This window comes from Aethalodelphis obliquidens, unplaced genomic scaffold, assembly GCF_003676395.1.
Source record: "Aethalodelphis obliquidens isolate GAN/ISIS:26980383/991018 unplaced genomic scaffold, ASM367639v1 scaffold116, whole genome shotgun sequence".
Classification (NCBI taxonomy): domain Eukaryota; kingdom Metazoa; phylum Chordata; class Mammalia; order Artiodactyla; family Delphinidae; genus Aethalodelphis; species Aethalodelphis obliquidens.
In genome coordinates this window covers 1,168,435-1,183,385 of record NW_020838060.1, presented here as the reverse complement: position 1 = coordinate 1,183,385, position 14,951 = coordinate 1,168,435, and the positions used below count along the sequence as shown (strand labels likewise).

Below are 14,951 nucleotides of genomic sequence, written 5' to 3'. Positions count from 1 at the left end.
ATGGGGGTAAGGAAAACTTCCTGGCGACATCTTCCTTTCCTTTCCCAGGCCTCGAGTCTTCAAGTGCATGCTAGGCCTCCCTTATCCGGGTCAGGATGAACCAGAGGAGGCACAAGGGAAGAAATAAAGGGGTTGATTTAAAAAGAGTAGAGAGGAGGAACAGAGGTTTGGGGGCAGAGTAGGGGAGAGGTGTACCCAGGAGCAAGGTAGCCAAAGACATTGGAGAGGAGAAAGGAGAGAGGGAGGGTCACGCCGGCTCTGACAGCCCAGCCCAGCCGAGGTCCTCGGGTTTCCTGTCTCTCCTCCCAGCTGCTGTTCCTTCCTCTCTTGTTGTGAGATTTCTCCCCAGGGCCTCTCCATGTTAAAGCGTGTGACCCCCTCCTCTGTCCGGGTCTCAGCGACTGTCCGTGGATCTCGCGCCTGGCTTTGGTCTCCAGCTCAACCTCCCGGCCAGGCCTTCTCGGTGGGCGGTGCTCCTGGCGCCCCTCCTCCTCCGAGGGCTATTGGTGGAGAGGTGTCGAGAAGGCGGTGTCTAGCCGGCCTCCGAGAGTCGGATTAGTTGTGCAGACCCCGAGGCGGGCCGGAGGCGGGTCCGGCCAGGAGGCGGGCGGGGCGGCTGGGGCCCGGCCCAGAGCTCCGGGCGGTCGCATTGTTTTCCTCCGCGGAGCCGCGGCGGGAGTGGGGTTTGCGACTGCGACCCAGGGCTCACCCGACCTGACAGCGCCCGGGAGCCCAGATCCAAGCTCCATCCAATTCAGACATTCATCACGTCTCGCTAGAGCCCCAACCACCGATTGCGAACTCGGCGCGGTGCGCGGCCGCTGCCCGCCCGCTGAGATCTCTATTCCACTGACCCGGATCTCGGAGCAAGTACCCCGGAGCAGGGCTGGGGCTGCAGGGCGTCGGGGAGGATCGGGGCGCCTAAGGCTGGGGGCAAGCTTCCGAAGTGCCAGAGGGACCCGCCTGGGAGGGTGCCAGAGCGATGTGTGCTTGGTTGACGGAGAGGGTCAGCGGAGTTGGGGTGCGTGGAGGGAAGAGGGGACCGTGGCCGAGCCCCGTCACGGGGGACTGTGGGGCGCAGGGTCTGGGCACCTCTTGCGACCCGGCTTCTCTGAGTCGCATCCCTTGGACTGGGGAGCGCGAAAGGGATTATTTGAGGCGCGCACCGTACAGAGGGTGGAAAACCTGGTCTCTTTCCTCTCCAGCAGAGAAATTAAGGCTTCGAGACCCGTGGAGAACTGGACCCTCTCGTTGCCCCTGCAGGGATGGGAAGGGGAACACGTCGTTCCAGACTTTGGTGTTACAGCTGCACCTCTGTCCTTGTGCAAGCGGGAGTCTGAGCACCTCCCAGGGGGTTGGCTTGGGCATAGAGTCGGGAATGGGGCCCCTGAGAAACACCAGTCCTAGTGCCCATATCCTTCCTTCACCCCACTCGTCCTGGGGCTTTGTTAGACCGAGGTCTCCCAAGGAGGAAAGCCCAGCTGGCGACTGCATCTCGAGCCCGCGGACCCGCTCAGCCCTGGCCCCAGGCCCGCCCTCATCGGTTCCAAGCCTCTGGCCCTGTTTCCCTGGCCTCAGAGACCCGCCTCCACTCCCCAACCCCCGCTCCCATCCCCATTCGGTCTGCGCCTGCAGGCCCCTCCAGCCCCTCCTCCCGCTAACGTGGCTCTGGGACCCGGTCCCGGCCCAGACTCTCCTACCCGCCCCTCTCGGAGCCCCAGATCCAGTGAGGGGGAGACACGTAGAGCCCCTGGCCTCAGGCCCACCTCATGCGAGGCTCTAGACACCTGGATTATCCTCGTTGGGGGCTGGGTGGGAGGGAGGGTAGGTAGCAAGCCTGGGGCTGAGAGCTAAGGGTGGGGGGGAACTGTCTTGGAGAAGGGAACGTGCCCGTTCCGTGAGGCTCCTTGGCGCGCCCCCCGCTCCTTAGAGGAAGGTGGACTGGGGCGGGCGACCAGCCCGAGGGCTTCCTGCTATTGTCCCCCGCCCAGTCTCCCCTTCTCCATCCCTTCCCCAGCCCCCGCTAGAATCTGGCTTTGACCCGGGCCACTCCCCAGAGGTGGCTGCGGGGCCAGGAGGAGACAGAAGGGCTGTTTCCTCTTCCCAGCAAGGGGAGAACCTAGGAAGGGGAGAAAGAGCTGGCCAGGCCTCCCCCATTCGCTCCAAATGGGGGGTATGAAGCAGCTGGGATTGGTCCCGGCAGGGTAAGCCTTTCCCCAAGCCAGGGGTCAGATGGGGGCCGCTCAGATGCTGCTCCCTAAAATCAGCTATGGGAAGCCCCCTTAAAGATATGTCATAGTTAAGTCTAGGGGGCCAATGCAATGGCCAACCAAGTGTTTTTAGAGGCTGGACTAATCCAGTCTAAGGTGGGGGGTAGGGTGGAGAGAGATTGGGTGGGAGGGAGTCAGGGACTGCTCTCAGGGAAGAAGGAAGGGGCTGGGGGGTGCTTGCTATCAGAGCATTTTGCCTAGAAATGAAGAGCATGCAAATGAGATGCAAATTAGCCTCTATTGTCCCCAGCTAGGGAGCTTTTGCTAAGAAGGCTGCTGGATTCTGAAGGTTTTAATGTGGGAGTGGTCGTCATGCCCTCCAAACTCTCCCAGTCACCCCTTTTCCCAAGACTGGTCCTGCAGTTCCAGGAGTTTCTGGGTAGGGGCCAGCCCCAGCCCCTGCCCTCACATCTCTGGGCATGAAGCAGCCAGCACCTTTGTAATCAGGCTCAATGTCAATGTGCCCCCCACTCCCAGGGCAGCATCTCCCCTACCCTAGCTTCATTAGACTTCTCCTGAATGTTCACATTCACTTTTATTGGATGTGGTAAGGAGGTATAGCTCAGCCTCTTCCCTCCTTCTGTCCCTTCTTCCATCAGGTCAGAGGTCTCCTATCCCCCTCAAACCCCCACAGGAGTCACCACCCCAGGTAAGGAAAGGGCAACAGCTCCTGAGGGCAGGGGATGGAAACAGGCATGGCCTGGGAGCAGAAAGAGGGTCTGACTGTTCTCCCCACTTGCCTGAGACTGAAGTTGTTTCCTGGGTGAAGATACCAGTTGCCCAGGGCAACCTGTGGGGGGGTGGGCAGGAGGGGGAGGATAGGAGACAAGCTGTGTCCCTTTCTCTTCCCCTGGGAGCACCAACATCGGAAGCATGGGGCGGGGGTGGCAGAGGGAGGCTTGGCCTTTCAGCACCAGAGGGTCTTTAGCTAGCTGACTGCTCTGCCCCTGGGGAGGGGGTCATCATTAGGTGCTCCTACCCCTTCCCCTCCTCCAGCTCTCTTGGGACCCCATCTGGCGTCAGCCTCCCCACCAGTGATGCTGGATTGGGGATGGGGTACACTTGGGTCCTGGCTCCAAGAGTGGAGTTGTTGGGGAGATGGAATGGGCTAAGCCTGGAAGCCCAGGGTCTCTTCTTTAGGGGACATGGTGGGACAGGCAACTAAGGATTAGTGAAGGATAACTGTCTGTTCACAGAAAGGAAGGAGTCTCACCCTTCCTGACCTGATTTCCCGAGCCTACTCAGCCCTTCACTTCAACTTCAGGGGAAGGCAGGAAGCTGGTGTACACCTCCCACTGTGGGTTCCAGCCAGGGTCAGCTTGGCTGTGGGAGGCTGATGGAAGCTGATGGGTGGGAAGGAGGGCTGTCTCACTGTCCCTGCCACCATATCTATCTTCTCCTGGACTTTGGGCTACAATCGCCTGGCTGTCATTGAATTATTTATATTTTCATTCCAAGGCAGTCCGAAGAGGGAAGGGAAGGGAAGGGGAGACATGTTCAGCCATATCTCCTCACCAGTATAGCCCCTTCTATGCCTGGCTCCTCATAGCGGGTGGGTCTGCTCTTCCCCACATTAAGCACATGCAGTGGTTCTTTGGAGTCAGGGAGGGAACAGGGGGCTAGGCAGGCTGGGAGGGGGCACAGTGGTCGGGCAGACAGCTGCGGCCAGAGCTAAATTTAGCCTCTGATCTGGCTTTGATGCAGATTCATTTTTGGCTAAGACAGCACCCCTCCCCCACTCCCCTCCCTACTCACTCAGCTTCTCCCTAGCAATGGGAAGGGCCCCAGAAGCGTGAGCTTAGACCAGGACAAAGACCCCTAGGCTGCCTCCCCCACTCTGTTCTTCCTCAACCCTAGACAATGATGGCTGCTTCGCAGCTGCCTCTACCAGGGCACAGCGCCTAAATTGCTCCCGGGTGCCATGGGGGTCCGTGAGGGAGGGGGGAGGCAGACATGGTGCCCTCTTCCTCCTCCCCAGTGCCAAGGAGTCACTATTTATAATTTTAAGGCTTCAGTGTCTAATTATAGCTGAGAAGAGGTTAGCAAGAGGGGGGCCACGAGGTATCACCTACTGAATGTCCCAGGCCCAGTCAGGAGAGAGGAGAAAAGGCTGAGTGAGAAGGCTGGGAGGGGGAGCAGGCGGGTCCTGTCCTTACCTGGGGTCATGCTGGCAGGCTTCGTACCAGCCAGTTTGGGCCAGTTGGACAGGGAAGGGCCTTGAGTGACAGTGACAGCTGGCTGGGACTGAGGCAGTGCCAGAGAGAGGTTTCTTCTCCCTACTGCACTGGGTCTTCTGGGGATAGACCTGGGAAAAGGTCCGCCTGCTTCAGAAGGTGGAGGAAATATGACCCCTTCCCCCACTTTTCTGTCTTCTCTTTCAGGGCCAGCATATGGGTGAGGGGGCACCCCCTGGGGCCTGAGCTGCCCCACACAGGATGCCCCGTGACCCCCGCTTCATGCCCTTGCTGCTACTGCTGTTGCTGCTCTCACTTCCCCACGCCCAGGCTGCCTTTCCCCAGGACCCCCTCCCTCTGCTGACCTCTGACCTGCAAGGTGAGTGCTTGGTACCTCACCCCCTCTATATGAGCTCAGCACTCAGCCTTGGCAGGTAGACACTGAGACCCCTTGTGTGGGTGGCAAGGTGCAGGAAGGCTCTCAGTCTCAAGGAAGCTAAGAGCCTGACCAGAAAAGGGGAGAAGACAGGTAGAGTGAGCTGGCACCTCAGGTCCATCACTTCTCATCTGTGGGCCTACTTCCTTCACTTCCGGGCAGCATTGTTCAGTGATAAAGAATGTGGACTCTAGGCCAGACCAGACCTTAGCAGGTTTGAATCCCTGCTAAGCTGCTCACTAGCTGTGTGAGCTCTTCAAGTTATTTAACCTTTCTTTGCCTCAGTCTCCTCATCTGCAAAATGAAGGTAGTCATAGTATTTTACCGGGAATTCCCTGGTGGTCCAATGGATAGGACTCGGTGCTTTCACTGTGGTGGCCTGGGTTCAATCCCTGGTTGGGGAACTAAGATCCTGCAAGCCATGCAGTGCAGCCAAAAAAAAAAAAAAAAAATACTACTAATAATAGTATTCTACCTCATAGAGTTTTTAGGGATTAAATGAGCTAATACAGGTAAAGTTCTGAGAACACTGTCTGGCACAAAGTAAATGATTTATATATGTTTGCTATTATTATTAGCTACAAAATGAAGGCTTGGGACTAATTCAGTGGTTCCCAACACCTCTTACCTCCCTCTCCACCACGTTATCACTACTGAGTCTAGGTCCCACCGTGAGGGAAACCACCAGCCAACTTTTCCTGAGAAGGACCTTTATCTATTTGCAAGTTCCTGTTATATATGCAGGATTTAGAGTAATTTTAAGGACGAAGGAATGGCAGTTAGGTTATTGGGAGTAACTGTTGGGGGATAGATAAGAGCAGCAAACACATGTGCCAGATGTGGTTCGAAGCACCATACGAATGTTAAATCATCTCTCTCTGAACTCTGGGGTCCCTTTGAACGCTGATGATTGTGGTTTCCATGATCAGGCCAGGTGGATGCTGGAGTTGGTCAGAGGAGGCAGAAACCTTGGAGGGCTGAGGTGGCCTGTGAAGAGCCTTGAGGGGAGGGTGCAAAGAGAGGGCTGGGAGAAATGGGGTGAGTAAATGGTCCACATGGGACAGTGCACAATGTGGGAGTGAAAGGGAATTGCTAGCCCTAAGGCAGTTCCAAGAAGGGGTTGGGCTCAATTCTGGAGTCAGACAGACCTGGATCTCAATTGGGGTGCCTGCCACTTCCAAGCTAAATGAGCTGTGCAAATTTCTTAATGGCTTTAAGCCTCAGTTTCCTCATCTGTAAGATGGGGCCACTGTTAGTACCTACCTCATAGGGTTGTTGTCTGAAGTGAGACAATGCATCTAACATGCTAACATAGTGCTTGGCAGAGGTTAAGTGCTCAGAGTTAGCTGGTATTACATTTATTAATAGCCTTATTAATAGCTTTATTAATACCTCACAACTCATCTCACATATCCATTTTATGTCCGTGGCTGGGTTTCATCTGGTTGGAGAGGGTGTTGAGGGAGTACGTGGTATTCTGGCTGGCCCTCAGCACCCAGCTCTCTGTGCCTTCTAGGTATTTCCCCATTATCCTGGTTCCGGGGCCTGGAGGATGACGCTGTGGTTGCAGAACTTGGGCTGGACTTTCAGAGATTCCTGACCTTGAACCGGACCTTGCTAGTGGCTGCGCGGTAAACTGGCTGTGGCACCATTGTGGGGCTGACAGGCTTGCTGCTGGGCAGGCATGGGACCTGCATGGCCACTGCAACATCTTGCAGGGGACACATGCAGGTGTATAAGCCATGGGACATGGGCATGCTAGGACCCAGAGCACAACTGCCAAGTTGTGGAGTAAGGGGGAGGAGAGAGGGCACTGTTTGTCCCTGAGCAGCTGAACACAGGCAAGGTGGGAGGCTCAGGAGTTCAGGTGGGGATCCATGGCTTGGCTCTGATCCCTCCTTGCCTGTCTCTTCAGGGATCACGTTTTCTCCTTCGATCTTCAAGCCCAAGAAGAAGGGGAGGGGCTAGTGCCCAACAAGGTGAGGGGCTGTGTGGGAGGAGGTTGAGGCATGGAGATGAGGCTGGGAAAGGTCTAACTGGGATCAAGTGGGTAGGTAGAAGACTCCAGGAGGAGCCATAATGTGAGGTGGTTCCGGGTTGCCCCATGATTTTTCCCCTTCTACTTCTCCCGCCAGTATCTAACATGGAGGAGTCAAGACATGGAGAACTGTGCCGTGCGGGGGAAGCTGACGGTGAGGAGTGGGATGAGAATCTTGAGGGAAGGAGATGACCCTGCCTCTAGGCTCTAAGTGGCCTCCACTGTGCCCATTTCCCCTCACTTCTCTCATCTTGGTCCACAGAGGAAAATGTACAGGAAAGGGAATTCATGATTGTTAGCTTCCTTTACACACCTCACACAAAAAGAAAGTGAGGCTCTGAGAGGCCCAAGGCCACAGAACTAGGAGTAGATAGCTTAGTTGGGACTTCACCCCACACTGCTCTGCCTGGCTCAAGTGGAGCAGCCCTACTTCCTGTGACCCCCACCCCATCCCAGTCCCAGGGAGCCCTGTCACTGACCGAGAATTCTGGACTTTCTAGGACGAGTGCTACAACTACATTCGTGTTCTCGTTCCCTGGGACTCCCAGACACTCCTTGCCTGTGGAACAAACTCATTCAGCCCCGTGTGCCGCAGTTATGGGGTACAAAGGCGAGGGCGGGGCATCAGGACTGGAGTGGGAGAAGAACCCAAGCTGGGCAATCAGTTCAGTGGGGATGGACCAGCAGGGGTAGGGGAACAGGAGTGCCCAGAGGGGAGGGGTCCAGAAGGGGTGGAGCAAGGAGGCAAGGGGACATGAGGAAGTGGGCTATGCAGCCAGACTCGCAACACCCCAAGGGGTCCAAGAACCTGTTTCCTCTGCCTCCAGATAACTTCGCTGCAGCAGGAGGGTGAGGAGCTGAGCGGGCAGGCTCGATGCCCCTTTGATGCCACCCAGTCCAACGTGGCTGTCTTTGCAGGTATGCACCTGGGCATGTGAGCAGCAGGCATGTGGCCGGAGGGAACTCCCACGTTAGCCCCTTTCCTAATTTGGTCTTTCCCCCATGCTCCTGAGTGGAGGGTTAAGGTAGGGGCCAAGGTCAGGCCAAGGGAGGGGTGTGGGAGGCCCAAGAAGAGCCAAGATATGGATCCCTGAGCCCTCCCCTGACCCCACCCTACCCCTCCAGAGGGCAGCCTGTATTCAGCCACAGCCGCGGATTTCCAGGCCAGTGACGCTGTGGTTTACAGAAGCCTTGGGCCTCAGCCCCCACTCCGCTCCGCCAAGTACGACTCCAAGTGGCTCCGAGGTCAGGGCGGGCCTAGGGCAGGGAGGCTGCTCTTGGGGAGGAGGTGCAGGGGGCGGTCGATGGCAGGCAGATGGTGGTAGTGGTGAGCATGTGTGCAGAGGGGAGAGCCTGTGGGGGGCCAGGAGTTTCTGAACAGGTGTAGTTTCTCTTCCATACCTTTCCTGTCACTCTCCCTTCAGAGCCACACTTTGTCCACGCTTTGGAGCATGGAGACCATGTCTACTTCTTCTTCCGAGAAGTCTCTGTGGAGGATGCCCGGCTGGGGAGGGTAAGGAAGTGGGCACCAGGGGTGGGTAGCTAGAGGGCTCTGCTGGATGGTGAGGAGCCAGTCATTCAGGGGAGATTAGGGGCTCCTGGCCCTAATCTCCACAATGCAATCCCCTGGACTCTGAGGCCCCCAACTTGGAGTAGCCCCCAGGCCTCTGCCCCCGCATCCTGCTAGGTCCCTCACCTTGACCCACATTGACCGACACACCCTTCCTTTGCTGTGCCCCTAACATTTGTCTCTTGGTGCTCTAATTCACCACATTGCTCTCACCCTGCTGGCCCTGGGGCTCTCTCTCACCATTCTCCTCGTCTCCAACTCTCCCACACACAGGTACAGTTCTCCCGTGTGGCCCGTGTGTGTAAGCGTGACATGGGCGGCTCACCTCGGGCCTTGGACCGCCACTGGACATCTTTCCTGAAGCTGCGGCTCAACTGCTCTGTCCCTGGGGACTCTACCTTCTATTTTGACGTCTTACAGGCCTTGACAGGGCCTGTGAACTTGTATGGCCGCTCTGCTCTCTTTGGGGTCTTCACCACCCAGACCAATAGGTTGGTACCAGACTAACCGATGTGGCCCCATCTGTCCCCTGCCCCACCAGCATCCAGGTTCCTCTCTCAGCGCCTATTGATGAGGGCAGTGAGCGGAAGCTCCATTCAAAGCCAGTTTGCTGTTCTGCCCACCGTTTTTCTCCTAGTGTGGCCCCCAGGGGCTGCCCCACCCTCTCAGGCTCCGCCCTAATACAGTATATGAAGGGGAACTGCCATGTCTTACCTAGGAGGAACTGTGCTGTCCCTTCCAACACCTAGCCCGCATCCTTTTCTGGCTCCCTCAGCATCCCCGGCTCTGCGGTCTGTGCCTTCTACCTGGATGATATTGAGCGTGGGTTTGAGGGAAAGTTCAAGGAGCAGAGGAGTCTGGATGGGGCCTGGACCCCTGTGTCTGAGGACAGGGTCCCCTCCCCCAGGTACGCAGGGTGGGCGTGGCCTTGGTGGAGGTAGAAACAAGCAGTGTCTGCTCCCCAAATGGGATTAGGAGGAGAGGGCAAGGTGTCCAAGGCCTGGGGAGGGGGCTGTAGAGGGTTGGCAGCAGGGAAGGGAAGCAGTAGTGTGAATGTCTGCGTGTAGGCGGAACAAGGGTTACCAATCATGTTTGGGAGCAGTGGGTAGGTGGTGGTCACACAGCCTAACTAAGCCCCAGCTCCCTGCCCTAAGGCTCCCTCTTCCTTTGTGTCCACCAGGCCAGGATCCTGTGCAGGAGTAGGTGTAGCTGCATTGTTCCCCTCTTCTCGAGACCTCCCTGATGATGTCCTGACCTTCATCAAGGCTCACCCACTCCTGGACCCTGCCGTGCCACCTGCCACCCATCAACCTCTGCTTACCTTCACCAGCAGGTATGGGGCTAGAAAATGCTGACCACTGCCTTCCCCGCCTCAGCCACTCTTTCCCTGACCCCACAAGGTAAATCATATTGGTAGGAGGAAGAACCCGTGAAAGTGGAAGGGAGAGAGCTAAGAAGGAAACACTGGGCTGGGGGAAGGGCAGAGAAGGGGGTACCCAGACACAGGTGCTGTCCTTGAAACACTCAAGCTTCCACTGGTCAGGTTGTCCTGACCTGAGGCCTATCCCTCCAGGGCCCTACTGACCCAGGTAGCTGTGGATGGCATGGCTGGTCCTTACAGTAATACCACAGTCCTGTTCCTTGGCTCCAACGATGGGACAGTGCTGAAGGTGCTGCCCCCATGGGGGCAATCTGGGGGCCCTGAGCCCATTCTGTTGGAAGAGATCGATGCCTACAGCCCCTCCCGGTGAGCCCTTTGTCCAGCAGGCCCCCTGCAGAGCAGGGATGGGACGTGGAGTGGTAGATGGGGATATGGGGATGGGGTGGGGACTCCAATATTGGAAGTTGTGGGGAAGAGAGAGGGCCTTGGCGAGAAGCTGGACACTGTGTTGGGGCAGAGTAGCCCTATGAGTTGTACTCAGTTGCTTGTATGCCTCCCGCGCTTCTGTTCTTTAACTCACCCAGGGAAAAAGGAGCCTCACCTGCTCCATCTCTGATTCCTTCTGGCCTCACCCTAGGTGCAGTGGGAAGCGGGCAGCCCAAACAGCACGGCGGGTCACAGGGCTGGAGCTGGACACTGAAGGTCACAGGCTCTTTGTGGCTTTTTCTGGCTGTATCATCTACCTCCCTCTCAGTCGATGTGCCCGGCATGGGGCCTGTCGGAGGTGAGAGGGACCTGAGGTCAGGCCCTGCCTGGGTGGGCTCTGGGCCTGCAGGCACACAGGAACACAGGCATAGTGGGTGGCAGGGAAACGCAGGGGATGGTTTGGGGGTGGGTATCTCAAGCATTCTGCAGGTGGGCAGTAACCAGGGACTGGACTAGGGATTGGGGTGGATAGGATTGGGAGTATCAGGCTAAGAGCCTCCTGCAGGCCAGGGTGAGAGTGGAAGAGGCAGGGGAATGGAATGTGATTAGGGTGGAGAGGGTCCCAGCCTCACATGACTCAGTTTTCCCTAGGAGCTGTCTGGCTTCTCAGGACCCATACTGTGGATGGGACAGCTCCAGAGGCTGTGTGGATATCAGGGGACCTGGTGGGTAAGTGAGAGGCTCGTGGATCTCCTGAGGAGAAAGTTCCCCACTAAGAGAGGAAGCTGAGGGCTAGGGTGGGGGATGGGGGCAAGATGTATACCTGCACTGAGCCGCCTCCATTTCCTCCTAGGATTGATGTGCATCCAGCTGGGAACCAGGAATCCATGGAGCACGATGACTGCCAAGGTAAACAGAAGCGGCAGGGGTAGCTGTAGCCATTGTTGCGCATGGCTCTGACGGCCATAGACACCATCCCAGGTGTGGGCTTTTGTCTTTCTCTCCTTCTGTGGTACAGTCATGCCCATCAGTTCTTCATGAAGCTTCCCTCTGCCCCTATCTTCACCCTCTCTCTCCCTTTTTCATAGATGGAGCTACTGGGAGTCAGTCTGGCACAGGGGATTCTGCTTATGGTGAGTTCTATTGTCCCAACTTCACCTTGCTCAGCCCACACTCACCCAAGTCTGTGCCCCATGGCAGCAGCAGACCAGCACCCTGGACACCCTGAGAGAGTCTCAAAAAAGGGTTAGCATCCTCCAAATACCTAGCATATGGCTCAGTGGCTTGGCACATAATAGGGTGCCTAACAGATAGTTTTTGAACAAATAAATGAAAGAGTGCCTTGCATAGTGAGCCCTCGCCCATTTCCAGAGGAAAATGAAGGCTGCACTTCTGGACCTTTGGGCTCCAAAGGGGGTGCGGGAACCCGCTGAATGGGTATCAGAGGTGGAGAGCAGGAGCCTCACTGGCTCTGACCTGGTCTCTGTCACCAGTGCTTCTGAGTCCTGGCCCTTCCCCTGAGACCCCAAGCCCCCCCAGTGATGCCCACCCCCGGCCCCAGTCTTCCACTCTTGGAGCTCACACTCAGGGTAAGGGGGCTGGCTGGGAGGGATAGGAGTGAAGTGTAGGGCTGCTGATTCTTGAAGAATTCTAAGCCCCTCACTGATCGCTGTTTGGTGCTCACTAATAATGCCTGTTTGGAGCCTCCCCTCCCAGCCCCGCCTCCCTCAGCACGGGCAGAGTTTGGCAGTTGTTCTTGGCATGGCTACAGGGGCCAGAGCTGGGATGGGGACTCCCCAGGCCCAAGCTCTACCTTGCGTGTGAAAGGTAGTTCGGTGGGTTGTGTGTGTTGAGGGGTCAGGGGAAGTGATTCCTAAAGAGGGTCAAAGCTGCGTTGGAGCTGAGCAGCAGGAGAGAGGCGACACTTCGGAACCTGCCATCCCGCTGGTCCACCTTCCCTGAGCCTCCCTCCTCCCTCCTTCCTCTCGGTCGGCAGGCGTGCGACGGGACCTCCCGCCAGCCTCAGTCTCCCGCGCCGTCCCCATCCCACTGCTCCTGGCCTGTGTGGCCGCAGCCTTCGCCCTGGGCGCCTCGGTCTCTGGCCTCCTGGTCTCCTGCGCTTGTCGCCGCGCCCACAGACGTCGGAGCAAGGATATCGAGACTGCGGGGCTCCCGCGCCCTCTCTCCCTTCGCAGCTTGGCCCGTCTGCACGGGGCGGGCCCAGAGCCACAGCCAACGTCCAAGGACGGAGGGGGCGCACAGACACCCCAGCTCTACACCACCTTCCTGCCTCCTCCCGAGGGCGTACCCCCGCCGGAGCTGGCTTGCCTGCCCACCCCGGAATCCACACCAGAGCTGCCGGTCAAGCACCTCCGCCACGCCGGGGGTCCCTGGGAGTGGAACCAGAACGGGAACAACGCCAAGGAGGGCCGGGGCCGCGCCCGGGGCGGGAACACGGCGGGCGGCCCCGCGCCGCGCGTGCTGGTGAGGCCGCCGCCGCCCGGCTGTCCCGGGCAGGCCGTGGAAGTCACCACCCTGGAGGAACTGCTGCGCTACCTGCACGGCCCGCAGCCGCCCAGGAAAGAGGTCGAGCCCCCGGCCGCCGCCCCTTTCACCTCGCGGGCGCTGCCGCCCGAGCCCGCCCCCGCCCTCTTTGCCGGCCCCTGCCTGCTCCCCCGGGACTGTGCCACGCCTCGGAGGCTGGACGTGCCCCCGGAGGGCAAGCGCCCGGCCCCCGCCACCCGGCCTGCTCTCTCCGCCCCAGCTCCCCGGCTCGGGGTGGGCGGCAGCCGGAGGTTGCCCTTCTCCACGCACCGTGCACCCCCCGCGCTGCTCACCCGAGTCCCCTCGGGAGGCCCCTCCAGGTACTCCGGGGGTGCCGGGAGACACCTCCTGTACCTGGGCCGGCCTGAGGGGCACCGGGGCCGCGCCCTGAAGAGGGTGGACGTCGAGAAGCCCCAGGTGCCCCTGAAGCCTCCCCTCGTCGGGCCTTCCTCGCAGTCAGCCGTCCCTAGTGGCAACCATTTTAACTTTTAAAGGGAGCTGCTCCAAGGCCTCAAATGGTACCCTAGAGGCCCATGCCCTCAGAGGCCGTGAGCGTGGACGCATCTCCAAGGACAGATCACCTCCCTCTCTCCTTGTTCCACACCTCCAGCCTTCCTGGACTCTGAGAGTCTCCCGGGGTCCCCGCCCGCCCCGGGTTTATTTATTGACTGCCGACTGTCTTTCCCCCGTCCTCGAGAGAGGAGTGGGAGATGAGAAGCTCGCCCCCTCAGTGAGCCAGCTTTTCGGGGGGAACTGGCACACTCCCACTCCCCCACCTCCCTCAGCCAAGCTGCCTTAACTCGCCCCTCCGGGCCTCCACAGACTGGGCCCCGGGCGGGCCGCACGGCGGACGGACGGGGCTGCGCCACGCCCGTTGTGTAGAGTCCTCGGGCCTCCTGGGACGTGCCTCCTCCTACTGTGTAGGAGCCTCCCCTTCCCAATACAGCTGTGTCCCCGAGCCGCTGCCTGACTTTACTCGCGGAGGGGGCGGGGCGGGAGTCGGTCGGCTGCTCTGAGCCCTTCTTCTCCAGAATCTCTGCCTTCAACTTGGCCTTGAGCTCTCTCCCGAGTAATTGGGATGGCTGCGCTCCCACAGGGGTTTATCACGAAAGATTTCCTGAAGGAGGCAAGCTAAGAAATGGTGCGTGGAGATGAACCAGGGCCCAGGAGACCCCGGGTAGAATTTAGGTGGGGTTAGGGAGGGTACTCCGAGCACGTTTCTGGACCGAGATAAGAGGGACTTTTTCGTAGAATGCTCTATGGGGTGGGGGGAGGGTATTTTTGGAGAAATAAAATGAAGCTGCAGCGTAAGTGACTTAAGTTTCACATCAGGAAATCTTGTCATAAAGGGAATTTGGTTGGAAAAACCTGGGTCGCAAGAGGGGTAGGCTGCAAAAAAACCCCCAGCAAAATACTGGTGAAGTTAGGGGTTTGCCCCAGCAGTTCCCTAAGGAGCAGTTCCCCTTCGCGGAGCCACAGGGGTGCCGAGAAGCGTATTTTATTGCACGCATGCGTAACCTCCTCTCGCGGACGCCCGGGCCGCACCCGAGCCCCGCGCGCCGAAGATCAGCTAGCGTGTGTGGTGAGGTTCCTCTGGCCCGGGCTGGGTGCAGATACCTGTCCGTTACTCCCGGGGGCCAATGAGAGGGACGAGCAGGACGGCCTGCCCCGCCCACTGCCTGGAGCGAAAGACCTCGCGCGGGCGGTGGCTGCTTTTGCGGATTTAGAAGTCTCGTTTTTACCGGCGCGTGGCGGGGATATCCACCGGGTTGGAGCCCTAGGCCGCCCTGCCGCTGGCGCCTCCTGGAGGCCAGACCACGCCTTGCAGCTAAGGAAGCCTCGCCAGTTCCTCTCCCTCGACAGGAATCCGCTGGGAACAGTTTGAAGAACCCTGAGATGGTTTCTAGCTCCGCCCTTTACTGCTTGTGCTCCTGCCTAGTCAAAGCTCTACCCTAAGCCTCCGTTTCCTCACCTGAAAAATGGGGTTGAGAGGCTCAAGTACGATAATGTACGTGAAAACCCTTTCTCAAGGAGAAAACATGGTATCTTGTGAGATGGTGGTTCCTTCAAACTCACCCTGGGCTATTATTCCTAACTTTGCGATCTGCTTCT

The 14,951-nt window shown here is 58.4% G+C and overlaps 1 protein-coding gene across 2 annotated transcripts; it reads left to right on the top strand.

Moving 5' to 3' along the window:
* Positions 1-664: 664 nt before the first annotated feature.
* SEMA6C (semaphorin 6C) lies at positions 665-14,091 on the top strand. 2 transcript variants are annotated; one of them, XM_027097664.1, is made up of 19 exons: positions 665-2,919; positions 4,652-4,823; positions 6,397-6,511; positions 6,796-6,859; positions 7,016-7,072; positions 7,419-7,520; positions 7,746-7,836; positions 8,044-8,163; positions 8,343-8,431; positions 8,762-8,979; positions 9,264-9,395; positions 9,669-9,821; positions 10,062-10,235; positions 10,507-10,653; positions 10,947-11,024; positions 11,149-11,204; positions 11,384-11,428; positions 11,789-11,884; positions 12,292-14,091. In XM_027097664.1, the coding sequence occupies exons 2-19, from the start codon at positions 4,706-4,708 to the stop codon at positions 13,329-13,331; spliced, it is 2,895 nt and encodes a 964-aa protein (XP_026953465.1). In that variant the 5' UTR covers positions 665-2,919; positions 4,652-4,705; the 3' UTR covers positions 13,332-14,091. The 2 variants fall into 2 exon arrangements, with proteins under 2 accessions (XP_026953465.1, XP_026953464.1); XM_027097663.1 differs by lacking the exon at positions 11,789-11,884.
* Positions 14,092-14,951: the final 860 nt, after the last annotated feature.

Bases quoted from the DNA above. Each gene is read 5' to 3' on its own strand.
- SEMA6C (XM_027097664.1), top strand. From the start codon at position 4,706: ATGCCCCGTGACCCCCGCTTCATGCCCTTGCTGCTACTGCTGTTGCTG. The intron at 4,824-6,396 runs GTGAGTGCTTGG...TGTGCCTTCTAG, and splicing joins GCTGACCTCTGACCTGCAAG to GTATTTCCCCATTATCCTGG. The intron at 11,205-11,383 runs GTAAACAGAAGC...CCTTTTTCATAG, and splicing joins GGAGCACGATGACTGCCAAG to ATGGAGCTACTGGGAGTCAG.